Here is a 26,231-nt window from a genome sequence, read left to right on the forward strand (position 1 = left end):
CATATACAATGTTCAGTTAATTTTACAATCTGTGTATGTTTTTTTTCAGAAATGCCGCATCTAGCCTTGTCACTGTTCTTGGTGTTGTCCTGCCTCACCGTGCTTTGTGCTGGTACACAGCGCAGCCTCACTATTGAGGAAGAAATCTTGGAGAAAGGAATCATTGAAAATGAAGTTAAGCAGTCTCATGTGTGGCTTAAGAAAAATGCTAAAGAACTTGCTGCATTAGTTGCTGATGCTTTTGCAAGTATTCCCGAAATTGGCCCTTCAGTCAGTGCAATCTTAAAAATGCCCTTAAGGCTAATCCCAGAGGAAGACAAACTGGAAACGATTCAATCTGAAATGGCTGCTCTTAGTACAAGACTGGACATTTTTTATGAAGAGTTGAAATGGGCCTCAAATGACTTCCAGAAGGTTTTCAATAATATAGACCACGCCTGGTTAAAGTACAAGCAAATGGAAAATAATGAAAATGCCCTTAAGAGCATATTTTGTCCATTTTACAGTCAGGATGCTGACAGTGTTTCAGTCCTACACAAATTAATTTCTAAACCAGAAACCGGTGAACAGGGTCTACCAGATATGCTTGCAAAAAAATTAAGATGCCATGAAAAACATTTGGAAGCTAAATTTCTGTATCTGAGAAAGCTTGTATGCAGGGGAAATAAGATGGTTCAAAAGTGCTATGAGTTGATGGGGGTGGATAAGAGTCTCATCCCTGACCCTGTAGAAATGTTAAAAGAATCTAATTTGGCTTTATTCAAGACCCAACAAAGCTGCGTATCCAACAGTGAACTTTATATAAAGAGAGACATAATAGAACGCATTAATGATGAAATAGTTCACAAAGACATAGCAAACAACATTTACAATTTTCTGAAGGAAAAGTATGACAGATATGACTGGCTGGTGGTTGCATTCCCAACTCACTTTTCAAAGGACACAGCAAAATTCCTGACAAGCCACATTTTTTCAGGATTCATTGGGGTTCAGAGGGGTTCTGTTACTGTAGCAGTCGCCCGTCAAGTTACTGGGAGCCATGAAAAAACTGAAGATATTAGAAAAGGAAATAAATTGAACAACATGAAGTGTAGCAAGGTGGAGGAAAAACTAAAGGAAGAGAACCTTATGGATGCCGTAACTGCTGTGCATGTCTACCGGAGACCACTCAAAGACAATGCAAACCAAAAAAATGTAAACCAAAAACCAAAACAAAAAGAAGAAGAAGAGGAGGAGGAGGACAAACTTGCTGTGAGCGTTGTGACTGGTGCAGACAACAAGTTCACTATCGTTGGAAAATGTACAAGAAAAAATCCACTGAGCAAACCTGGATCCTACACAATCATGTTTAAGAGTGATGAGGAGTGGAACAAACAAACCCTCTGTCCTAAGGGTTTTTGTTTGAATGGAGGGACATGTGAGGTTGCACCACGCATAAATATACCCATGTGTCTGTGCACAGAGCTGTTTTACGGTAGACGGTGTGAGAATCCGAAACCACCTATAAAGGTCACTGATTGTCGAGAGAGAGTTGAGTAATTTTACTTGTGAGAAGTTGGTCAGCACCAATTGGTTGTGTGAAAATAACATATAATAGCATGTCCTGAAACTGTAGTTAACCTAAAAGGAAATAGTGAGGGGCAATTGTTTTATTTGAATAATTGTAAGTTGTGAACATTTGCTCATAATTATTAATTCTAATATCTGTAGATGCTAATGGGGATCTGAATACATTTAAATACATCTTCACTTCGCTTAAAGTTGATTTTACTAATGGTCTTGTATTGAAAACATCTAAATATGAATGGTTTTATGGAGAACAGAAGTTAATAAAATCTCACATTGCTTGCCACAGTCTGTATTTCCTTCATTGCACAGCCTACACTAATTTACACTGGAAGCTGTACTGTTGCAGCTAGGTTTAATATTAAACCCTTTAAACTACTGGGCACATTTGTATTCACAAGTATAAAAACAGATAGTTATATTAATTAAAGCACATTCTCTTGTATCCAGAGAGTTTTTGTGGTCTCAAAATAGGTCTAGTGTCATTTCCTTTGTCTTGAAATCAATATTAATACATTATACTGTACTGAGCAGGGACAGAAGTGGTGGTTAGTTTTCGTCGGACTTTATCTAGACTTCCCATCAAAATAGCATCAAGACAAGAGAGTAGCGATGTCTTTATAAAAGGTGCCACAAAGTAAGTAGGTAGCGCTGGTAAGAAATACTACAGTATCTGTCCAATTCTTTCACATTTATTAACAAACACATTACATAAACTATCAGCAGTTCAGTATTTTTCTCTGCATGAGATCTTAACATCAATAATACCTAATAGCATATTTTAAAGTGCGTGTGACAGACTTTTATGATTCTCCAAAATTGACTTCATTTGGTGGGATAATACCTGCATACCTAAATATAAATTACAGTTTTTTACACCAGTCAAGAAGCAAATTTGTGAAGAAAAGTTGAAAAATATGTTGGAAATTACAAGAAGTAGAGAGTTTTGATATACTGATGACATAACATTAGGGAGAAATGTCTCTGTACATTAGAGGAGTACATCATGGTTTATTTATTTATTTATATTTTCAGAATTTTATGTTTTTTATGGCTTTTATTAGATTTTTACTGGTTTTATTGTTTTAGGACTGGTATGATAAAATTTTTAGCAATTTACCTTTTGTCGTCTTCATTTTATGATCTCTGTGAAGCACTTTGGAAACTGCTTCGTTTGTAAAATGTGGAATATAAATAAAGTATATTTGAATGCTTGCGAGGTAACAGTAATGTAATTCTTTAGGGTAATGTCATGATTTCCAACCAGGAAGTAAAATTTAAAACCTACAAATTGGCGAAATTGGGGAAAAAAAGTGAAATTTCATTTTAAATCGTAAATATAATTATCTTAACTGTATTTTGGTGAGTAGTCTAATATGTCACAGGCACTTTAAAATGTGATGCTTTAGACCCAGGGTTCCCAGCCGGCCCACACTCTGCCCAGTATATTAGGGTCCATGGCCTGGTCCAAGAGGCAGTCGACCTGTTTCTCCACCAACAGACCCTCAGGTGGCAAATCTGCACGCACATTCACTCCTCTGGTCCCCAAGGCCACAGACTGCAGGCCCGCGAAGGCTGGGTCTTTCTCAAATCCCAGCTTCAGCTCCTCACTGATAAAACAAAACAAACAAACAAAAATATGTATTAAATCATTATAAGCAACTAGATCTTTTTTTTTAACTTAATAATTTTTCAAGGCCAGTTTGTACTTTGCTTGGCGTGTACCGCATGTATGTCTGTGGTGGAATATTCATGCACTGCCACCGGTGACACAATGTACACATTAGAAAACACAAGCTGACAAATTTTTAGATTCAAGAAGAAAATGGTAAGTACAAATACATTTTGTAATTCCTTAACTGTAAATTATCTTAATAAATGTCCATTCACAAACAATGTAAAACATGACAAAATAATTCTAAATAAGTTTGCTTCTAAAACTTTGCAAATATTGTCTGATGAGATGCTGGCATAATTATATATTGCAAACGCCTCATTTTCACTCTCACTATTTGACCTTCTGAAAGTTACCTTGTAATAGTAGCTGGGTTAGCGCCCTCTAGCTTCCTCCTGGCAAAGTTCACTTTCTGAAGAGGATACCAGTTGATTTCTTTGGTGTCCACCTCTTTGGTCCACGTGCCTCCCTTCTTCAGTTGTTTCAGCTCAAAGTTCTGTGTTAAAGTAAATAGATTTATTAAAGAGGCACCACTACTCTGCAAAATAAACTGTAAATACTGTCATAGGAAAATATAAATATGGGCGGTAAGAACTGTATACTTGCATATTACAATAGCAAGATATTTAGATGATTTTTCGATATGTATGTTCCATCTGTGTATGTCCATCAGAAAATAAAATTGAAGACGTCATCAAAAAGTAAAACTTCGAAAACTAGGTAAAAAGATATTGTTTTTCCAGAAATTATTACTAAAAAGTATCACTAAAAATGCCTTTGTTACATTCATGTCTCCACATATCTGACCTTTAACATGGTCTAATGGAGTCATTAAAGAAGTAAAATCCTGCACATTTAGGCTGAGACTTTCAAACTGAAACTGAAAACACTGATGATGACAGTGATGGTATGTGTTAATGAAGTGCTCCACTGTCCCTTTTCCCTGGAAGCCTTGGAATCTCTACTGGACAAAACGTAAAAGGGTATCTGTAAACTTAACAACTATCGCTTCATGACATCACAAGGTGAAACAGGGCATTTTGAGCTTTTGAGATTGTGTGATTAATAATAAATTTACTCAAGCATGTGTGAATGAAACAAAACACACCTCTGTGTATGTTTTGGATGAGGTAACAACATTCTAACACACCTTAAAGCTCACAAGAGTCAATTTTAAGTAACATAGGGCCTTTAAATTATAAATCAAATACTCATGGTTATATCTTTCCTGCAATATCCCCATTGGTATTTTTTATGTTTCTTAAAACCGAGAGGTCACACCTTCCAGTCAAGTGAAGGCTCCTTGACAAAGACGTCCATAGTGTTGAGCAGCAGGTCTGGCTCTGCTCTGAAGGCTCTGAGTGAATGAACCATGACGCTCTGGATCAAGCCTGACTCCTGCAAAGGCTTCATCAGGTTCACAAACTGCTGCGTCAGTCGGAAAGGCATCAGCTCTGGCACTGGTAGAAACTGTGGGGGAAAGTATAACAACATTTTACTTTAGAAAATTGTAACATTCGATTATTATATTATGCTTTGGAGCTTTGGGGAGGTAGACAGACTAATAAACATGTGTGAATGAAACAAAACACAACTCCAGGTATGTTTCTGATGAGTTAACAACAATCTAATATAGCTCAAAGATCACAAGAGTCAATTTTGTTTTGGACCTTTAAGTATTTGTTAAACTGAATAAAGGAACTGCTAACCTGCGTAGCTGACCCAAAGGCGTGTCCAAAGTCTATACCGATCATGCCCCCTGTCTCTGTGTTGATCATAAAGTTTGAAAGATGCCGATCTCCAATCCCCAGCACCCAGTGACTGACACAGAGCAGCGCGTGAGAGCTGATGAAGTGAGACCTCAGGGATAGATAGGCCTCGGGGCTGTTACACATCTTCAGAAACGCTCTCCTAAAAATGCAGCAAACATTAGATAGGAAGTAGCTTTAAGTTCTTCAGACATTTGAGCAACTGTATCACAAACTGTTTACTTTAAGTCCCATATACACCTTCTCTCACTTGTTTTTCATATTTACTATGTACAAATTACATAGACAAATTACATACAACTTGAAAACTATAGCATCATGACATCACACGTTTCTCAAAACAGAGCATTTTGAGTTTTTAAGATGTAGACAGATTAATAATGAAGGATTACTCAAAGTGTGTGAATGAAACAAAACCTAACTCTGGGTATGTTTTGGGTGAGGTAACATTATAACATGGATTAAAGCTCACAAGAGTAAATTTTAAGTAAGAAGAAGAGATCCTTTTTTTTTTTTTTTTTTTTTTTTTAAAACAATTAATGACATTGTTTTTTTTTAAACTTTCAAATTATTTCAACATAACACAATTAAAGTGGTATTACTTTTATATAGTTGAATCTAAAAGGTGCTTACTTCAGTAGATCACGGGGCACCCACTGCAACACGTTTTGAAAGTTCTTCACCACATCAGCACGACTGGCTTTCCTTACAAAAGCAGGAAATAAGATATTGGTTATAGTTTTTCAAACAGTAATCTAGGTATTTTAGTATCATGAGATTAAACTCACCTGTATGCAATGTTGTATTGTGCTACGATACCTGCGTTTTTGTCATATTTCTGAGATACACTGGACAGAAACTCATTGTAAACTTCAAAGGGTCTGAAAATAATAAGACAGAAATGATTAAAGACAAAAAAGGAGATTTAAGGAGATTCTAGGTACAATTTACAGTGAAGTTGAAGTTTTAAATAGATTTATTTTGACATTAATATTAGACAACAACAGAATTTCAAGTTTAAAAGTGCACTGTGCAACTTTTCCAGTGGAACTTCCATCACTTGTTTCTCATTTGTCTATCAAGATGAGATTGATTGGTTTTGAATGTTACACAGTATGGTATTAAACCCTTGTTCATGGAGACCAAACCAGACCAAGTTACAGGTCATATCTGTGGAGAGGCAACCCCGCTCACAGTCAGAATGACTGTTTTTTAAGTATTTTTGAGCTACAACACCTTAAAATTGAAAAACTGTTAATGTCATTCCAGGCAGAGCACTGACATATCCATAGCAAAAGGCAAGTGACGAATCCTCAACCAAAAAGTTACAAAGCACACCTTTAATGAATTACTAATTATGGTAATTAACTAACAAAATGTGTTCCCAAATAATTAATAAATATTACTTTGTAGCTGTTTTTTGCTCCTTTTCTGTCGCTGTGTTGGTCAAAAAGTCCTTCAGTGTACAGGTATTTTCCATCCATTCAATGAGTCCAATTCTGCACAAATGAACAGAGTGAATTCAAACAAAAGTCGAACTAGATGACAAAAAACTGACATTTTGTAGTTTATTTTGTATTATATTATTACTTTAGACAGAGGTGGGACCAAGCCTTTGTTTTGCAAGTCTCAAGTAAGTACGTTGAGTCTTGAGTCACTGGCCCATAACTCCAAGTCAAGTCCAGGTTGTCTGCTTTAAGCTTCAAGTCATTTCAAGTCTTCAAACCAAAGTACCAATTATGGTTGGAATTGCAATTTATAATTAAATTTAACTATAAATTGTACATAAAAAATCTATGAGTATTTATAGAATATATAAGAGTTGTAGAAATTAATTAAGTTAATTTTTTCATTTTAAATGTCTTGACAAGATGTTAGAGTAAATCATTACAGTCAGAGTAGAAAGAATTAAGATTTAAAAGTGCTTTTCAAGTCTTCTCAAGTCACATGCCTCAAGTCCAAATCAAGTCCCAAGTCACTGACCTTCAAGTCCAAGTCGAGTCCCAAGTCTTAGTCCATTTTATCAAGTCAAGTCTCAAGCCCAAAAAATAGTGACTCAAGTCTGACTCAAGTCCCAAGCCATGACTTGCAAGTCCCCACCTCTGAATTTAGACACTTATGTAAAGTATTTAAACTAAATAATAAGTAATAAAAATCTATAGATAAAAACTTAAGATTCATTCAGCTCTGAAATGTTCAGGAAGGGTCTTGTGAAGCACTTCAGGTATTCAATTGGTTTTATAGGTAAGAAACAGAAAACACTCTGTTCCACCTCGTGATGTCATACAGGAAGTGCTCCACTGTGTTTTTAGACTGCATACACCTTCACCAGAATCATTTGGGTAATTTCAGCCCTGGAATTGTCAATGTCTACTGAAGAAGAGGTAAAATGTACTGTAGCAGTTAACTTAAAATCTACAATTTCATGACATCACAAGGTGGAAAAGAGCATTTTGAGGTTTGGCGATGTAGACAGACGAATAAACATGTGTGAATGAAACAAAATGTAACGCCAGGTATGTTTTTGATGAGGTAACAACAATCTAACATGGCTTAAAGCTCACAAGAGTCAATTTAGTGTAATATAACGTTTAAATTTAATAAAAGTGAAATTTTCAAAACTTTAAATAATTACCTTGTGTTAATGGGAATGACTTGATATGTGCGCAGTTGCAGGCCTCTGTGTGTACATGCGGTGTCGTGACTGAGTATTATATTCATGACAGAGAAAAGCTGCTCTATTCGCTGGTCCTGTCTCAGATCCTCTCCCCCCTTCACCAGAAACGGGTGGTCCCTCTCATCGTCCCCACGAATGATCAGGCGCTTGGGACGACGGATAGAAGACATAACTTTCACCTATAATGAGAAAATAAACAGCCCAAATTTGAACAATACAGTGTACTCATGAGTTTCAGCTTCCTGTAATAGGTGACATTTTGAAGCCTTTTTACCATTCAAAAGATATATTTTGTTTTAAATTGTTAATTGCTATGGTAACAGTCCTAATTTTTCATGATTCTGAAACTCATGGATTGGGAAGAGGCTCAAAGAGGTATTAAAATACAGCTCCTCAATCTAGTCTTATTGCAATAACAAATTTTACAACCAGAGTATATTTTGATACTAAGAAATAGACTGAAGATCAATATTGGTACCACAATGACAGTAAAATAATAAAATAAAATAAAGTAAAAAATAAAAATGCTATTTACCCTTTCATCAAAACCAGTTATTTTAGCATGGTATTCCGGCAGAGGCTTAGATCTGCCATCATATTGTCCTGTAGGAAGAAAAACACATCATTTTGGTAAATTCAATGAACAGCTCACTGGGATCCATATTACATTATTTTCTGATCTATGTTATAATGTTATTTGAACAGAGCATTTTGAGCTTATTTTTAATTTTTTTTTTTTTTTATAAAGATCTATATCGACCAAACCAGAAACGAGAAGACTCAGAGTACTTAAGTAAGTTATGTAAATTTAAATAAGGCCCTACATTTACACAGTTTACATATGTCACAAACCTGGTATCTCCAACTCGTTGCTCAGTGGTCCTTGTTTAAAGCTGCTCAGCCAGGGGGAGTATTCTTTTAGGTTGCCAGGTTCCTTCTTATGAAATCCTTTCATGGACATGGCCAGTTCATCCACTTTCTTCACAAAACTTTTATCTTTTCTCTTCTCAAACAGTTTACTGCCTTTAGCGCCCAGCAGACTCTCCACTTCCTTGGCAAATTTCTGAGGAGGATATAAATAAAACAGACTTGATTAAACACTGCAGTTGTCTCATTTGAGATGTTATGCATTACTGTAGGGCTGTGCAAATACTCGATTGTAATTCAAATTGAGAGTTAATGGTTTTCATATCAGTAGTTCATTAGTTCTTCTGTCAGTAAAAGCATGTGGTTTTAGAGTTGAGGCTTTGAAGGAATAAAAACATTTTTTGTACTTCTCAAGTTTTGACTGACAAAAAATAAATAAAAAATAAATAATAATAATACGCAACAGTTACTAAAGTTTATCAAATTTTAGAACAATCTTCTCAATCCATTGTACAAACCTGGACAAATTTCCGTCTGAAGGCCCCATGTCCTTGAGTGTTTTGATTTCCAAGTGAGGAGTACATTTCTTTGTACAGTTCATCCATCTGCTTCTTATCAAAACTGGGTTTCTCCAGTTCATTTTTCACACCGTCCCACCAGTCCTATGGACAACAAAGACATGCACATTAAATTGAGTTAATCAGTTATTACTGATAAAAACATTACCTTGAAAATCATGTCTGGATTGGTCAGCTGCTGCAATGCATCCACAAAACGTTTCACAGCCCCACCCTGGTCCAGTACACTCTTCAGTCTGAAAAACAACACCAAAAAATTAAAGGGCCCATATTACCATTTGCCATTTTCTGAGCAATGTTATAATGCTTATGCCTAATGTTTATATTTTAAAAATATTCTTACTGCTTTATTTACCTGTTAACAAACTGGCGCTGTTGGTGCCCTGTAGCAGAGTCTTCAAACTGGTAGCTCTCACTACTGATCATGAGGGCATAGACCAGGGCCTGGGGGTACGACTTTGCTATCTGCTCAATGCAATACTGAACCGCCACTGCCTCTGGTTTGTCCAAAAGAGCCACCATCTGGCTGATCCAGCCAATTAGCAGCCAGCAAGGCACTGACATCATCTTATAAAGAAAGATATACATTTAGCTGTTGAAACTGTACACTGTTGAGTGACATAGTAAGTCATACTTTTTGTGTCAATGTAATATTTGTGCTGATGAAAACTAACAAAAACAAAAATGTGATGACTCAACTATGAATAAAAGTATACACTTTAAAAACAAATAATATTATTTTTGGTTACTAAGGGTGGTAATAATGTAGGGGTCTTTCAGTGACATGCTTACAACTAAAAAAAGTCCAGTACCTCTTTGGTCATGATGTCCAGTGTTTCTGAAGGGTACAACTCAATGATCTGCAGCAGTCGTGGAAATTTAAGACGAGCTTCTTCAGAGTTCAGTTTGAGAGCTTTTAACATGCTTTCAATTATGTGAGCAGGGAGGGCCAGTAGATCTGGGAACTGACTGTCTGTAGGATAAAATGGGAAACATAAACATGAAGATTGACCCAAAAAGTAACAATCAGGGCTCTACCTCAATTATAGGCATACATAAGTTTTTCAGTTTCTGCTTCTTGTAAATGTTGCAAAGGTACTACATTTTAAAACCCCTTTTTAATACAAAAGAAAAAGCTGTACCTCTTTACAATAACTGCACTATTTGCACATACTTGCAGCCCAACAAAGGACATAGATAACTGTTCTGTATATAATAATAATAATGCATTAGTCTTATATAGATGCTTTACAGTTTGGTGCATTATTCATTCACTCCTTACTGGGTGGTGATAATAACATTTGTGCACCCACCACTTTAATTCTTGGCAATGTGGGTAAAATGCCTTGCCTAAGGACACAATGATTGTTTTTTTTCCCCCAGCGGTCTCCCATTCAAGTACTAACCAGTGAAATTTTTTCAGATTTTATTCATTTGTTTATTTTGTGCAATATTTCCCCAACTAAAACATAGCTGCACACAGAAGCACATTCCTAAAGCAGTGTTAAATATCATGTCAATATGAAATATAAAGTTTTCTCACCATTCTCCCTCTGCTCCTCCTCTCGTAGTCGTTTGTCACAGAAGTTGGCCAGAGCCATGTAGGTCTCTATGAGGCTGCCAGACTCCACACAGTCCTGTTTATACGACTGCACCTCCTCCTCGGCCTTCCTGGTGCCTTCACAAAACAACTTCAGGGCCTGCAGATGTAGACCAACTTCCACTTTCTGTAAATAATCATAAATAGAAGACATATTATATAAATTCTATAGATAAAATAAAATAAGGCATTTTTTCTTCCTGCTGTTTGGATTGTAGACATTCACTAAAAGTCTTGAAACTCCAGGTGCTTTTTGGATCTTTAAGTTCAAAATTATTAAAAGTACAACAGTGTGCTACCATACCTGTCTATCTGTGAAATTATTCAACAAAGTACTACAACCGTTCCAAAATATAGAAAATTATTTGTACTTTTTTATGTAAACAGATAATTATTAAAGAGTGATGCAATATCAATACTGTACTTAGTTTTTTTTTTTTTTTTTCTGATGTATGAATGCCACATAATTGTCTTCATGGAAATATTACTGCTTTGCCTTGAATGTTTCACAGTATTACAGTATTAAACTTTTCTAGATTAGATCAGCGGAGAGACGATCCTGGTCACAGTAACAATACATATAATAGAAATAAAAACACCTGGAGTTGAATGTTCAATGGTCGCAAACCCAGCACTAGAAACGTGCACCTTTTCAATAACAAAAGGCTACACAATTTGAAAATATATTTTAGATGTATCATGTTTAGTTTACCTTTGGATCTTCAGCTGGCCATGTTTGTCCTGACAGCCTCACCAGCTTCTTGGCTTTATCTGCGTCAATGGTTCCCAAAACAGAAGGACTGGTGCCCATTGCTGTGGCCATAACGTGGAATGACGTGCCTTGGAGTATTTTCTGATATCGGAAAACTTTGGCTGTTCCACTTTTGACTTCTGCCTGGAGGTCCTCTGCAAAAATACAGCTAGTTTGGTACATGCTTTTAGTAATTATGTGCCCTCAACTGCTACAAATTTTCATCACATTGAGGTGTGTGCAAAGACTTTTTATTTCTTTTTCTTGAGTATGAAGTAGAATTAAAATGTTGTAGTTTAAAGAGGACTATATACATTAGTTTGGATTAGTTTGCTTAATCGTTTAAACCAGGTTGAGTCTTACTATAATTAATTTGTAGTTTTGTCCTAGTTTATACATGGTTTTGTCCCCTGGTATGTACTGACTTTGTTCTGGCCTTGTTTAGTCCTGGTTTAGTCCTGGTTTAATCCTGGTTCCATTCCTGATTTAACCCTGGTTTAGTCCTAGTTCAGGTCTGGTTAGTTTAATTATTTTAGTCTTGTTAAATCTTAATATAGTCCTAATTTCCACATGAACTAGTACCTTGTTTATCCTTGTTTCTTTATCCTTGTTTGTTTATTTTTGGCTCTACTAATCTGTCATACTTTACGTTACATACCAAGCAGTGGAATAGTCTTTAACATTGTGTTGATCTGCTCCACAGGGCTGAGTGTGTGGCTGCGTTTGTGACTATAGCGGCTGTAACTATGGACCCAGCGCAGTAACCAGCTCCTGTTCGACTTGGCGTCTCTGTGAAGATCTTTCAGCAGCTTAGTCGCAACCGGGAAGTTATTCTATTGACAACAAATGCAAACAAACAGATGTGCATTACAAAGAGGTGGGAATCCTGAATGTTACAGAATTAATCAGGTAGATCGAGAGCTTTGCACTTTCGAATCAGCTCCTTTTTTAAATGTGGGAATTTTTCTGGTGGAGGAGCCGTCACCTGCTTTTGTCCATGGAGATGTTGCCCGCAATGTTCCACAGTATGGCATTACACTTATTTATCTCTATGGAGACAGCAGCTGACGCCAGTGGGCCAAGTTATATGTCAGATCAGTGGAGAGGCGGCCCACGAGCAGTAAGAATGCAAGTTTTTAGGTGAATTAAAAATCCAGTTATTGGGTAAATTCAAGATGGACACATTTAATGCCATACCCGAACATTCCAGACAAACCAATATAACTTTCCAGGGAGACATGCAGGTGCCACAGCCTCCATCAGAAAGGTTACACACTGTAACTTTAACTGCACTTTTAGTTTTTTTGTAACTTTGCAATGCAGAAACATCATATCAATGTCCATTTAACATTTCCCACATATAAAAATAATATAAAAATAAGAATATATGTTGTGTCACCTGACTCCACGCACTGTTCGCCATCTGCAGCTTCATGCTAAACTTGCAGTTATTCACCAAAGAGATAATGTCAGGCTCCCCATCCACTTCCATGTCATCAGTGGACCCCTGGCTTTTTAACTTTTCAAGGATTTTGTCCAAAAAGAAACACCTTAACAAAAACATATATTCATTTATTTATGTTATAACAAAAAATAATATTATTTTTAAAAAGCGCAAGTTAGATTATTTTGTTATTATTTATTGTCTGTACCTTGATGTAATGATATCATCCCAGACATTCACTGGATCTACTTTAGGATCAGGATACCGCTCGGTCCAGAGTCGAGTGAGCCGCTTCAGAGAGGACACGGACACTGAAAAACACATGGTAAATATTCTTAAGCCATTTATTTAAAATCTTAAATAATAAATGTTATATGGTGGACACGTTATTTCAACACATCTTCACACGTTTTTTTGTAGTTTTAGTATTACTATTAGCATTAGTATTAGTAGTGGTATCAGTAGTAGTAGTATCAGAAGTAGTAGCAGTAGTAGTAGTAGCAGTAGTAGTAGCAGCAGTAGCAGCAGCAGCAGCAGCAGTAGCAGCAGCAGTAGTAGTAGCAAGTAGTAGCAGTAGTAGTAGTAGCAGCAGTAGTCGTAGTCGTAGTAGTAGTAGTAGTAGCAGCAGCAGCAGTAGCAGTAGTAGTCGTAGTCGTAGTAGTAGTAGCAGCAGTAGCAGTAGTCGTAGAAGTAGCAGCAGTAGTCGTAGTAGTAGCAGCAGTAGTCGTAGTAGTAGTCGTAGTAGTAGTAGTAGTAGTCGTAGTAGTAGTAGTAGTAGTAGTAGTAGTAGTAGTAGTAGCAGCAGCAGCAGTAGTAGTCGTAGTCGTAGTCGTAGTCGTAGTAGTAGTAGTAGTAGTAGTCGTAGTAGTAGTCGTAGTAGTAGTAGTAGTAGTAGTAGGGTTATGGCTGATCATTGAATTTCTGTTTACTTACCATCCCCTTTAACAAACAACAGGAAGTCTTGGATTTCTGTTAGGGCCTGTACTGACTGCAGGATGGTTAGACGACTCTTGGTAAGCAGCGTATCCACACTGGAATAATTCTATTAAGAGGAGAAAATAATGCCAAAACAACAAAGACAAATTTTAAATAAACACAAACATATATTCAACATTAGATTATCTATGTATCAAATAGTTGCTTTTAGATATATACATGTATCGCACTCATTTCACATTGCTCTCAAGTAGAGGTGCATATCACACTTTTTATCACTATTTATGTATACCACACCTCTTTATAATCTTTATAATGCCTTTATCAGATCAGAAAACAGCCCTTTAAACTGCATAACGTCAGCATCTCAGTACCTGCATAAAGAGTTCCATGGCGTATTTGATGTAGTATTTCGCCCGGTCATAGTCTTCTTGCAGGATGTAGAGGAGGCTGAGTTCTTGGCTGTAATGGTTTTCCAGTAGTTTCTTTCGCTCCTCGACCTTCATCGCTTTGTCGATGAAGCTAAGGAGGGTCTGGTCTGCCCCCCCGAGCTGCAGCTGCTTCAACATGCTGCGAATCATGTGCTGCAAATACATTTCCTGACAACGAAAGAGAGAGAAACACTAAATCTTATAACTTCACAAAATTACTGCTGGTCATCCATTAGTTTTATCCTTGTGAAGCAATTGATAATTTCCAGTGACATCATACTGGGGGTGTTTTACATGTATCTGTATGGTGGAATGTTCTGTAGTTACCATGGTGACTATGCACACATTAATAAACACTGTCAAAAAATGTTTAAGTTTACGAGTTTGATTTAAACAGCACATTATCAGGAGCTTGTGATCAATACGTCCTCTATAATGTAAAACGGACAACTGTTGGCTTTATTATTGTGCTTTGATGTGGTAATACTGTAGACATTTACAATATCACATGGTAAACTCTCTGGTCTAAAATGTATAATTTTATTGCAGCAAGTTGGGAGTTGAGAGTTGAAAGTTGAGTGAATTATAAACCAAATAGACAGATTCTTGTCTGAAATCTCATACCCGGTGATAAGGCTCCGCCCACATCCTTTCCAGGTCAGGTGGAGAGCCTTCGTCGATGTAAACAGTGGAGCAGTATTGCAGAGATGCCCACTCGGTCAGGTGACTATACGCCTCCATTGCTGCAATCTCCCAGAAGTCCTTCTCTGCGTCTGTGGGTGGGCCATCACTCCACTCATCAGTGTTCAACGCCTGGGATGGACATGTACAATACACAAACACATAATACCACACTTTATTCCATATATATTGTGCAGAGTAATTCTGTATTAGTGGACAAGTCAGCTTAAAACTCACTAATTAAATGAGCTCTTTTGAATATAAATATAACATATAAAAATCTGGAGGGGTCTTCTTTTTTATTTTCACACAAGTTTACTTAGAAGTTGACTTTCCCCCATCTTAAGACATGCAAAATATCCATTCAGTGTATATAGCTATACATTTATACAGACAAGTCCAAGTTGATATACTCTAAGAAAAACTGTCAATAACACACAGTACCAAAAGTCACTGAAAACTGAAACTGTCTTCATTTCATGAAATCAGGATATTTACTCCTTATCTGCAAGCCAGTTCAAACAGTGGTTAGAAATTCTGGATATGTCATTATGTAAGCCGTATACACTGAATGGATATTTGGCATGTCTTAAGATGGGAGTAAGTCAACTTCTAGGTAAATTTGTGTGAAAATAAAAAAGAAAACCCCTCCCGATTTTTTACATGTTGTAGAAGCTACATTTTTTTCTATTGGTGACATTGAGGTCAGGCGTGTCCTACTGTCAATTTCAAGGTCAAAATAGGTCAAAAGGTAATTCATCTCAAAAGTACTCAAATGTAAATAAATGCCAGATTTGGACTCTTTATGATTTCCCCTTTTCACAGATACCTTTGGTTTTTCATATCGGACCAGTAGTTGCTGAGTAAATGCAATTTGAAATTCAGCAATCAAGCAAAAAGTGAAAAAATTGCGGTATCTCTGAAGCCATTTGTCCGATCATGCTAGAATTTGAGATTTTGGCTTTCTTGGCTATGACCTAACCATACACCAATTTTCTTTGCAATTGGACAATGTTTCAGTGAACTGAGGTGGAATTACCCCATAACAACTACCATGACAATGACCATGGCAACCACCATGACAACCACCATGACAACCACCATGACAACCACCATGACAACCACCACCATAGTTATGGTGGTTGCTATGGTGATTGCTATGGTGATTATCATGGTGGTTGCTATGGTGGTTATTGTTATGGTGGTTGCTATAGTGGTTGTTATGGTGGTTGCTATAGTGGTTGTTATGGTGGTTACGGTGGTTGCTATGGTGATTGTTACTATGATGGTGGCTATGATGATGGTGGCTATGGTGGTAGTTGTTATGGTGGTTGTCATTGTGGTTGCTATGGTGACTCTCATGGTGGTTGCTATGGTGATTCTCATGGTGGTTGCTATGGTGGTTGTCATGGTGGTTGCTATGGTGGTTGTCATGGTGGTTGCTATGGTGGTTGTCATGGGTGGTTGCTATGGTAGTTGCTATGGTAGTTGCTATGGTGGTTCAATGTTGGTGGTTGTTATGGTGGTAGTTGTCATGATGGTTATCATGGTGGTTGCTGTGGTGGTTGTCGTCATAGTTGTTATGGTGGTTGCTATGGTAGTTGTTAGGGTGTTGATTGTTATGGTGGTTGCTATGGTGATTGGTACTATGATGTTTGCTATGGTGGTGGTTGTCATGGTGGTTGTCATGGTAGTTGCTATGGTGATGCAATGGTGGTGGTTGTTATGGTGGTAGTTATGATGGTTGTCATGGTGGTTGCTGTGGTGGTTGTTGTGATAGTTATGGTGGTTGCTATAGTGGTTCCCATGGTGGTTGCTATGGTGGTTCTTATGGTGGTTGCTATGCTGGTGGTTGTCATGGTGGTCATTGTGGTGGTTGCTATTGTGGTTGTTATGGTGGCTGCTATGGTGGCTGCTATGGTGGTAGTTGTGGTTCTCATTGTGTTTGTCATGGTGGTTGTCGTGGTGGTTGCTATGGTGGTTGTCATGGTTGTTATGGTGGTTTTCATGGTGGTGGTCATGGTGGTGGTTGTTATGTTGGTTGTCATGGTGGTGGTTGTTATGTTGTTTGTCATGGTGGTTGTTATGTTGTTTGTCATGCTGGTTGTTATGTTGTTTGTCATGCTGGTTGTCATGGTGGTTGTCATGGTGGTTGTTACGGTGGTTGCTATTGTGGTTGTCATGGTGGTTGTCATGGTGGTTGTTACGGTGGTTGCTATTGTGGTTGTCATGGTGGCTACTATGGTGGTAGTTGTGGTGGTTGCTATGGTGTTTGTCATGGTTGTTATGGTGGTTGTCATGATGGTTGCTATGGCGATTGCTGTGGTGGTTGTCATGGTGGTTGTTATGGTGGTGGTTGTTATGTTGTTTGCTATGGTGGTTGTCATGGTGACTGCTATGATGGTTGTTATTTTGGTGGTTGCTGTGGTGGTTGTCATGGTGGTTGTTATGGTGGTGGTGGTTATGGTGTTTGCTATGGTGTTTGCTATGGTGGTTGCTATGGTGGTTGCTATGGTGGTTGCCCTGGTGGTTGCTATGATCAACCATCATGACAACCATCATAGCAACCATCATAGCAACCACCATAGCAACCACCATAGCAACCATAACAGCCACCATAGCAACCACCAATGAGTTAAACCCTACGTTGTCAAATTTTGATGAAACTTGGCATGTAGGTAAATCATAGCCAGAAAAGCCAAAATTTTAAATTTTAGTTTCATCGTTTCCGAAATATCGCAATGTCATTTTTTCACTTTTTTGTGTGGTCGCCGAATTTCAAATTGCATTTACTCAGAAACTACTGGTCCGATATCAAAAACCAAGGGATCTCTGGAAAGGGGCAATCGTAAGGAATTGAAGAAGAGCTGTGTAGTCATGTTTTTTGCAGTTATCTCTTTGCACTAAAGTGTTAAACAAAGCTTTGTGTGTATTTTTATGTAGCATATTGACTAAAACTAAATATCAGCCTGTACTGGAGATTTAAGACCGGAAGCTGATACATTAAAAAGTTCAAATATCTGACCAATATATTTCTAATTTTGACCTTTACTTTGGAATGATAATACTCTAAAAATTATACACTAAATGTAAAAGTAGCTCTGGACAAAGCATATGTAGTATTTTAATATTTCAGGGTTATTACAAATATTAATATAAAGCATCAACAGTACCTCATTGTAGAGTTTGACTGCTTCTGCGTAGTCTGTGTGAGCCTCAGCTTGAAGAGCAGAACAAGTGATAGACTTGGTCCCCACTTTACTTCCAAAGATCCCGCGCACAACATCAAAGTCCTCCAAAGATCTGTACAATCTAGAGAAAACACAAGCATCTAATTAACTTTGAAATGTAAAACAGTATAAAGAGGATAATATATTTAATAAATCCATTATACCTGATTTTTACTGTCATGAGTAAAAGAATTTTAAACTTTTTGCAGATCCAAAGTTAATCCGGACTTTCCTAGCAGCCTAGCAGTTTATAAGGACTTTTCAAAACCATAGCCGAGCTTGCCATTACAGTAACAACTAGCATTCTAACAGCACCCTTTCAGGTTCTCTGATGACAAAAAATGTTTTAGAAATAGATCTAGCTAGCACAAAACCATCTTATTTTGAGCATGAGAGCAGATGTAATCATATATCTGTACTAGGACAAATTTTTTTTTCTTCATTACAAGGAAAAAAATTTGGTACAAAAGGTAAATGAGACCTTGCGAGGTGAATCCACTTATTGGTGTCAGGAGGGAGCTCTTTGGGCCCTCTCGATCGTTTGGATGGTGGCTCCATTGGGACTAAAGTGTGCAACAATGCCTCCTCCAAAAGCAAAATGCCTGATGGTTGTTGGAGACTGACCAGACAAGACGAGCTGATATTCGCTGGATCAATATCAAGCAGTTCTTTATGTTGGTAACACATGTCCTACAGAAAACAAAAACAATGTTAATACAGAATTAGGTTTAAAAAATCCACATCATTTCAAAAGGTCCTGTATTATGCAAAATTGCCTCTTGTGAAGCTTTAATCCACATTAAAATGTTGTTTGTCAGCTCAAAATCAAACACTAAAACATACAGCATGTAGCTAGATTGTATTGTGATACCTGCACACAGGCCACAAACGGGGGGAAGTAGATGGTACTCTTCTTCAGAAAGGTGTCCATGTAACATCTTAACTCATCTTTAATCCTCTGCCCCTCTGTGGATGATTTACTTTTCTGCATTTCGTGGAGGATCCCAGTAAACAGAGAGCTGAACAGCTGTTTGGCCAAAATAGGATCTTTCTACAGAAAAAAGGAAAATAAACATAATTTGGTGATTTACTGTTAACAACAGTAATGTAACGTGCAATGGCAATGTAATCACAACTGAGCCTACCAAACTGTCACTGATTGTCACATATTAGCTATTAGCTTCCTTTTGGGTTTAAGTCTTGCAAGCCAAAGCAGCTCATTTGGCTTTCTGATTTCATTATCAAAAAAACACAAAATGTAAACCCATTTTTTGAGGACCTACCTGGACCTTTGCTAAACCTAATTTTAACACCTTTATCCTTGAAATGCAAGGACAAAAATGTTTGGTCCACATATAAAAGTATGTGGATCAGTAAGTAAAAATCAATGTTAGATTTGCACGTTTATCATACTGAGTACACAGTTGAGAAATGCTTTTATATATTAAAGGTAAGCCATCTGCTTTTCTTCATGGTGATGGTATTACTTTGCCTAAAAAGTTTAACAGTATGGTATTTATCTTATTAATCCCAATGAGACAAGCAGGTGGCACCATCGGGTCAAGTTACAGGTCAGATCTGTGGAGAGGCACCATCGCTCACAGACTTTTCTTTGGGTATTTTTGAGCACGAAAACAAAGCAAAAGCAAAGCAATAACATCTCCATAGTGACAAGACTGTAACTTTTCTGGTGAGGGGTCTATCATAAAGTACACCTTTAAAGAGAAATCCTAGATGTCATTGCATTGTACCTGTGCCAGAGCCTGCAGTGGAGCGATGAGGCTGCTGTGAGGGATCTGAATATCTGGAAAGTCTCCCACTCTGTAGTTACGATACAGTGTCACCTGAGCCTCTCTTCGTAGCCTCTGATCTGCCTTCTCCTCCTATAAAAAAACAAGATAATAAATTAATTGATAAAGGGGAGGAACTTAATAAGTTCTAAGTTAATGTGTAAGTTAATTAAAATGTACATATTTTTTACCCTTTTCTGCCTTTGCTGTTGGATTTCTTTCTGGGCGTAGTTCAAACTGACTTTTTCCTGATCTTTCAGGAATCTGCGACGAAGTCTTAAGATGTTTCTGCGTTGTTCATTTTGTGCTGATTTAAAAACACCAGAATGAATATTAAAATAGTTAAAAGAGAATCGTAGAATAAAAACAACAGTGTAGTGAATATAATTGTACATGAAGTACAGGTTAATTAACACCACCATAAATTCTACTAGTACTACTATACTTTTTGATTCAGATCTTTTGGTTATATTTTATCTTACACTGCACTTAAAACATTACCACTTTCTCATGAAGTGCAATGATATGCACTGTCTAACAAAATGTGTCATTACAATGTATTTATGGTTACAGTTAAAAGGTTATTATAGATTGTTAACAGTGTGTTATATTGTAAGTGCACTATGTAACATTTCTAGTAGACTGTCTGCTACATATTTATCTCCATGGAAATGTTATTTACTTGCCAGGAATTAGGGTTTCTCCAATTATTTTTGGGCAATAAAACAAAAATGTAATTGAAAAAGTGCAAGATTCATAATTTTTAATGCCATTGTGGAACATTTCAGGCAAAGCTATAATCTCTCCCTGGAGACAAGCAGATGACAGACCCAACCAACAGAAAAGTTACACTGTGCATCTTTAACATTTACATACAACACATATACATTTTCTATAATTCTTACTGATAAAAGCAGCACCAGAATCAAAAAATAGTGAATCTGAAGTTGGTGAAAAAAGGTCTAACCTTGAGTGCGACTGTCCACTTCGTCGGTGGGTGCAGCGAGGCGCCTCATCCCAAAACCTTCTCCAACCGGTTTTCTGGACGTTTGTCTTTCGGATTTTTTATCGAAAACCATCAATGACGACAGCGACTCCGAGCCCAGCGAGTACTCAGCCAACGTGTCCACACTACTCCCAGTGAGCCAGTTATACGCCGACCTCCGACCTCCTGGGACAAAACAGAAATGAATAAATAATTACAACTCCAGAAATCTGATAATAATCAGATAGACATTTGTGTATTTCTTGTAATAAACAGTTTTGTACCTGGTGCCTGTGTTTGGCTGAACTCGAGGGTGGTCTGTGTAGCTCGGAGTTTCCCCTTCATCAACGCCGACTGAGATGCCATGACGCTCTCCGAACCCTGAGAGCTCTGAGTCTCCACAAACATAGGGGTCATCACTGTACTCCTGAAGCGCCAATTTGAGTCTATCACATAATCCTACAAAACAAGTAAGTTACATTATTGATTTGAAGTCTTCCATTCAAACTAAAAATATTACAATATCAATGTGCATGTTTCACAATAGTTTACTGACCTGAAAAGTGCACTCAGACAGTGGATATTCAAACATGTTTCTCTGGAAGTCTGGACTCTGGCTTGTCATTTCCAGCAGCAGATTCGTGGCCAAACTCAAAAAGCACCTCTCGATCTGAGTCGTGTAGAGCGAGCGCAGCACCATCGTCATCCGGTCAAAGGTCGCAGTGGGAAGACGCTTCTCCTGACTCCAGAAATTACGGACGTACAGCCTGAAAAAAAGACAGTAAGATATTCTCTGCCATGTATGCGTTTTTATTGTATTTATATTCTAACGTTCTTGATGTTGTGAGTTTGCCACAACATTCTAATGCCAGGCGAACACACAATGATACACTTGGTAACTGTGGCAAAAATGAAGCCAATAAATAAATATTATAGTCCCTGTTTAAAAGTCTCAAAGTGTGTTACTTACTGAAGACCTTGGTTTTCCTCGGCCAGCCCCTGAAGTAAAGTTTCTTTGGCTGAATTCAAAACCTCCACTGATGTGCTGTCCTCCATACTTTCTGAATCACTAGTGGAAAAAAACAACTGTGAATTTGGCTGTCCTATAGAATGACCTGTTGTATTTATTTTTACATCGATATCACAATTAATCTTGAAGAAAAATAGCTAAATTATAAAAGCAAGCAATGAGTAACATTGCAATATACAGCAATGATCTATAAGTATCTGTAAGTCTTGCTATAAGAATTAAAATGGTTACAGCTGTAAATATGCAGTAGTTGCAGTAGCATTGATGTACTAGATAGTTAAACGATTAAATGGGCCTATTTCTGTAAGATCAAGTTAAATGTCCTGTATTACGCAAAATCGACTCTTGAGCTTTAAACTATGTTACAATATTGTTTCCTCATCAAAAATATACCTGGAGTTGTGTTTTGTTTCAGTCACACTATGTGAATGAAACAAAACACAACTCCAGGTATGTTCTTAATGAGGAAACAACATTATAACAGATCAGAAAGTAGTGTAGTATAAGTCCTTTAAGTGTTGACAAAGGCAGTGTATTAAAGCATTGGGTATTTAGTGACCCTAAGTACAAATATACATAACCAACACAAAAATAAATACATTTACAGAACAAGATAGAGTATAAAGGCTGTGGTACTGACCTGTAGTTGTCCTGAATCCACATGAGGATATCGTACATTCTCTCTCTACACACAGGTGATGGGTGGGACACAAACGCAGTCACAGACCCCAGAAGCTCCTGCAGCTCCACTGGACTCAGCACAGACAGGATCTTATGGATGATGTCCAGACACACCCTCTGTCTGCCCTCATCCCTAAAGAAGACAGTGACAGAGTCATAAATAAATAAAAATGGATATTTAAAATGTTAAACATGACTGTACGTTAAAAGACAGTTGAAAATGTAAACCCCACTTATTTTTCAGTGTTGTTCCTTGCAGAAACTATAAAACTATAAAAATGTGAAATGAGAGTGACCAAAAAAAAAAAGTACTAAAATGAGAATTTCTACAACAACATGATCAAACACTCCATGCATGATGGTCCTTTCTTACAGTAAAACATGTGTGTAATGTGTTTTTATCTTGTATCTTGTGTATTATGAAGCTGATCTCCACTTGTCTTCCCACTTTTGGGAATATTTAATTAAATATTTGTAATACATGTAACAATGTATAATAATGACAGCAAAGTACAGTTTAAGGCCTCATTATATAGAATATACTTTGTTAAGATTAACAACTGAATGTTTTGTAATAAATTTAAAACATTATTGTACCAGTTTATAATAACTACACCTTATTCAGCCTTAATAAATGATGAACAAAGACTTAATTCATAATGAACAGATGTATAATGTCCCAAATGGGACATGTGGCGATTAGTACACTGGTAAATTGATTAAAATATAATAAAAATAAACCTTGTTCAGTGTTCCTCACCTGTGCGCCATCATCTGAATGAAGCCTGAAGTTTTGAGCTGCATAAAGATCTCTGGAGTGACGTCTGCTCGGCTCAGGACACACTCCAAACAGTTCGTTTTCAAGATGCCATGAAGCTTTGGCAGCAGGTAGAACGCCAAATTCACAAACCTGAAAAATACAATGAATTTCAAGTGTTTTACCTTCTTACTGTGAGCAGGGTTGTCTCCTCACAGATCTGACCTATAACTTGACCTATTGTCTCATGATGATTCATAAATTTAATACCATATGAAAGATTTTGGGCAAATCTAAAATATCTCCATGGAAACCCCAACCAAAAAGTTATACAACTAGTTATATATAAATAAAAAATAAAACTTACTTATCCATAAAAGGAGGAAAGTGCTTGGAGATTTTATTCAAACAGATTATAAATTTATCGTTCATTTCCTTTTTTCCCAAACTTGCGATTTTTGCTGCAGCAAGATCGAAGAGCTGCTGATGTTGCTGTAGGAATAATTTCAAGATTGTTACAAGAGCATTTGGAGATACGTATATATATTTTATTAAAAACTCCTTACATTGTCTCTTTCAGTCATATTCTTCAAGATCAGGCCAATTATCTCAGCTGCTGCTGAGTAGACTTCCTTATACCGTGTGTAAGTCACATTATTGGTGAGAGAAAGAATGTACCTAAAAAGTAAAAATACAAAAATAAAATACAAAATACATTGCATTATATTAGATTTTCACTGTTTGGTGGTAGGCTTGGTTTGGTCCTTTTCTAGTACTGGTTTAGTCTTGGTCTAGTCCAGGTTTAGTACTGGGTTTAGTCCAATAGATACATATAAACATAACTAAGCTTAAATGTTGATACTGTTAAGTCAAGTCTTCACTTTTAGAAACAACAACCTAGACCTAAGCAATTTCAAGATAATTTGACATTTACATACATAAACAAGAGCTATTGTGTTTGTGTCTGCTATATAACAATTTAAACATTTTAAAACACAATATTCATCTAAAACAACTTAATAAAAGAAACAAGTTTGCTGTCTTTCTTGTTGGTGTCCAGTGGTAGCTGACATCACCTTAAACGTCATGACAACAAAGAGTCGGTATCGCCGATGGATAGCTGCAGATCATGCTTGTGAGCAGCAATTTCAATTTCATTTGTATCAAAATGACTACGCATTTCACAGATAAATAAAATAAAATTGGAGAACGAATGGCAATAAGGTGTCTTGAAATAAAGTGATTAAGGATTGCTCAAACATGCGCCTATCACTCCAGCTACAACTTCAGGTGATTAAATGATGAGGGGAAACAACTACAACATGGTTAAAAGCTCTGAAAGGTTGAATTTGCCCAATAGGTCTGCTCTAATTACACTTACTTGTCATAGTCAATGCCACATGTAGCATCATAAGCAGGAAGGCTGTTTGCCAAGATGATTCCCAGAAGCTGAAGTCCGATCGAATTGTCTTTACTGTTCGGGTCCGTACCACAAAATCTGTCATAAATCAAACTACAAGAAGAAAACAGACATTAAATATAAGCCACATAATGCATAAACTTGTATACTTAAGAGTTATTCAGAACCTGTAGGGCACGTGTAGACAGTCTTTCCAACATTCAACCAAAGTCCGAATGATCTCTAGGTTGTGACGGAAAACTGCCCTCTTTGAATGAAAGCTGTTTTTCATCAAAAACTCCAACAAGCGGTTTGCCAGCACCTCATCCCTCGTATTACCCTAAAATACAAAATGTTTAACTACTTTCTAACTTGAGGGGATTTTTAAAGGTTCTATATTACGGAAAAGTGACTCTTGTGAGCTTTAAGCCATGTTATGTTGTTACCTCAGATCAGAAAATAGTGTAATATGGGCTCTTTAATATCAATAATACATTTATTCACCTTTGGGCTTGCTATTGTTGTCCACGAGAGTACAGTGACCACAATATCCACGACCATGAAGTGAATGCCCTCTCCTCCGTTCTTTTCAGAGACGACGAGCTGAAGGAGTGGCCCCAACCAGGACTTTGCATACGGACGAAACACCTAAAAACAGTAGCAAATATTAGGCCAAAATCACTACAATTACTACATTTGATTAATTGAAGATAAACAAGTCATCCTTATGTAGTTTCATGTCAAATGTTCATCGTACTACACCCCACTTATCCCATCTACTTCTATATATTACAATGAGTAAGGCTGCATTCACACTTGTCATGATTTGGCTGTGGCTTGGGCCCAGTTTAGTTTGTCTAGCATGAAATGCACTGTACTGTACACTAGTACAGTACAGTAGTAGTATTTATCTTAATTTATTTATCTATGGTTACTGTAGTGGTTAGAGATGATGTTATTTGGTCCTTTGTATGTCTAGTACATGTGGAGAAACTGAAAATAAAGAATTTTGAATACAGAGTTGGTCTATCAACAATAAATGTCAATGCATTTGGACCAAGCACCAAGTAATTCAAGCACAGTGAGCAAGAAAAGGTTGGTCCCAGTTTTCATGTGGTCTATGTGAAAGTGTGAACACACCCTAAACCAGGACTCAAATCAGACCAAACCAAGCCTACATCAGGACTAAACCAGATTCAAAGCAGGACAACAAAGTCTAATAAGGACAGAGATGGTACTAAAACAACCTCCTCTGAGTTGATGATCAGCTTTGCGATGAAAAGTCGGATGTTCAAAGGTGTGGCTGGATTCGACAGTTTTCCATGGAGAAACTTCATCCATGGTGGAAGATCACTAGGAGCACTCCCCTATTGAAACAGTAAAT

At 37.1% G+C, this 26,231-nt stretch overlaps 1 protein-coding gene across 2 annotated transcripts in view; it reads right to left on the minus strand.

Annotated features, from left to right (window-relative positions):
* Positions 1-2,242: 2,242 nt before the first annotated feature.
* Positions 2,243-26,231, minus strand: part of prkdc (protein kinase, DNA-activated, catalytic subunit) — a 53,356-nt gene continuing 29,367 nt past the window's right edge. Inside the window, exons 48-86 of one of the 2 annotated variants that reach the window (XM_055150851.1) lie at positions 26,095-26,214; positions 25,352-25,495; positions 25,036-25,187; positions 24,830-24,961; positions 24,015-24,126; positions 23,816-23,940; positions 23,452-23,601; positions 22,651-22,824; positions 21,951-22,049; positions 21,537-21,747; positions 21,265-21,439; positions 20,963-21,166; positions 20,187-20,302; positions 19,957-20,088; positions 19,077-19,256; positions 18,687-18,895; positions 18,149-18,287; positions 14,919-15,107; positions 14,238-14,462; positions 13,861-13,969; positions 13,136-13,238; positions 12,883-13,033; positions 12,142-12,316; positions 11,445-11,638; positions 10,676-10,859; positions 9,945-10,105; positions 9,488-9,699; positions 9,281-9,368; positions 9,073-9,216; positions 8,540-8,750; positions 8,223-8,290; positions 7,646-7,866; positions 6,417-6,509; positions 5,799-5,891; positions 5,644-5,715; positions 4,951-5,152; positions 4,523-4,711; positions 3,598-3,737; positions 2,243-3,176 (exon numbers count right to left, since the gene is read on the minus strand). In XM_055150851.1, the coding sequence (XP_055006826.1) occupies positions 2,972-3,176; positions 3,598-3,737; positions 4,523-4,711; positions 4,951-5,152; positions 5,644-5,715; positions 5,799-5,891; positions 6,417-6,509; positions 7,646-7,866; positions 8,223-8,290; positions 8,540-8,750; positions 9,073-9,216; positions 9,281-9,368; positions 9,488-9,699; positions 9,945-10,105; positions 10,676-10,859; positions 11,445-11,638; positions 12,142-12,316; positions 12,883-13,033; positions 13,136-13,238; positions 13,861-13,969; positions 14,238-14,462; positions 14,919-15,107; positions 18,149-18,287; positions 18,687-18,895; positions 19,077-19,256; positions 19,957-20,088; positions 20,187-20,302; positions 20,963-21,166; positions 21,265-21,439; positions 21,537-21,747; positions 21,951-22,049; positions 22,651-22,824; positions 23,452-23,601; positions 23,816-23,940; positions 24,015-24,126; positions 24,830-24,961; positions 25,036-25,187; positions 25,352-25,495; positions 26,095-26,214 (6,003 nt within the window). In that variant the 3' untranslated portion in view covers positions 2,243-2,971. Of the gene's footprint in view, positions 3,177-3,597; positions 3,738-4,522; positions 4,712-4,950; positions 5,153-5,643; positions 5,716-5,798; positions 5,892-6,416; positions 6,510-7,645; positions 7,867-8,222; positions 8,291-8,539; positions 8,751-9,072; positions 9,217-9,280; positions 9,369-9,487; positions 9,700-9,944; positions 10,106-10,675; positions 10,860-11,444; positions 11,639-12,141; positions 12,317-12,882; positions 13,034-13,135; positions 13,239-13,860; positions 13,970-14,237; positions 14,463-14,918; positions 15,108-18,148; positions 18,288-18,686; positions 18,896-19,076; positions 19,257-19,956; positions 20,089-20,186; positions 20,303-20,962; positions 21,167-21,264; positions 21,440-21,536; positions 21,748-21,950; positions 22,050-22,650; positions 22,825-23,451; positions 23,602-23,815; positions 23,941-24,014; positions 24,127-24,829; positions 24,962-25,035; positions 25,188-25,351; positions 25,496-26,094; positions 26,215-26,231 lie in introns of those variants that run through there. The other variant, XR_008631810.1, reaches the window with a different exon arrangement.

The sequence above is a fragment of the Boleophthalmus pectinirostris genome, unplaced genomic scaffold (genome assembly GCF_026225935.1).
Source record: "Boleophthalmus pectinirostris isolate CB_2022bp ecotype Guang Dong unplaced genomic scaffold, ASM2622593v1 HiC_scaffold_15, whole genome shotgun sequence".
Lineage (NCBI taxonomy): Eukaryota > Metazoa > Chordata > Actinopteri > Gobiiformes > Gobiidae > Boleophthalmus > Boleophthalmus pectinirostris.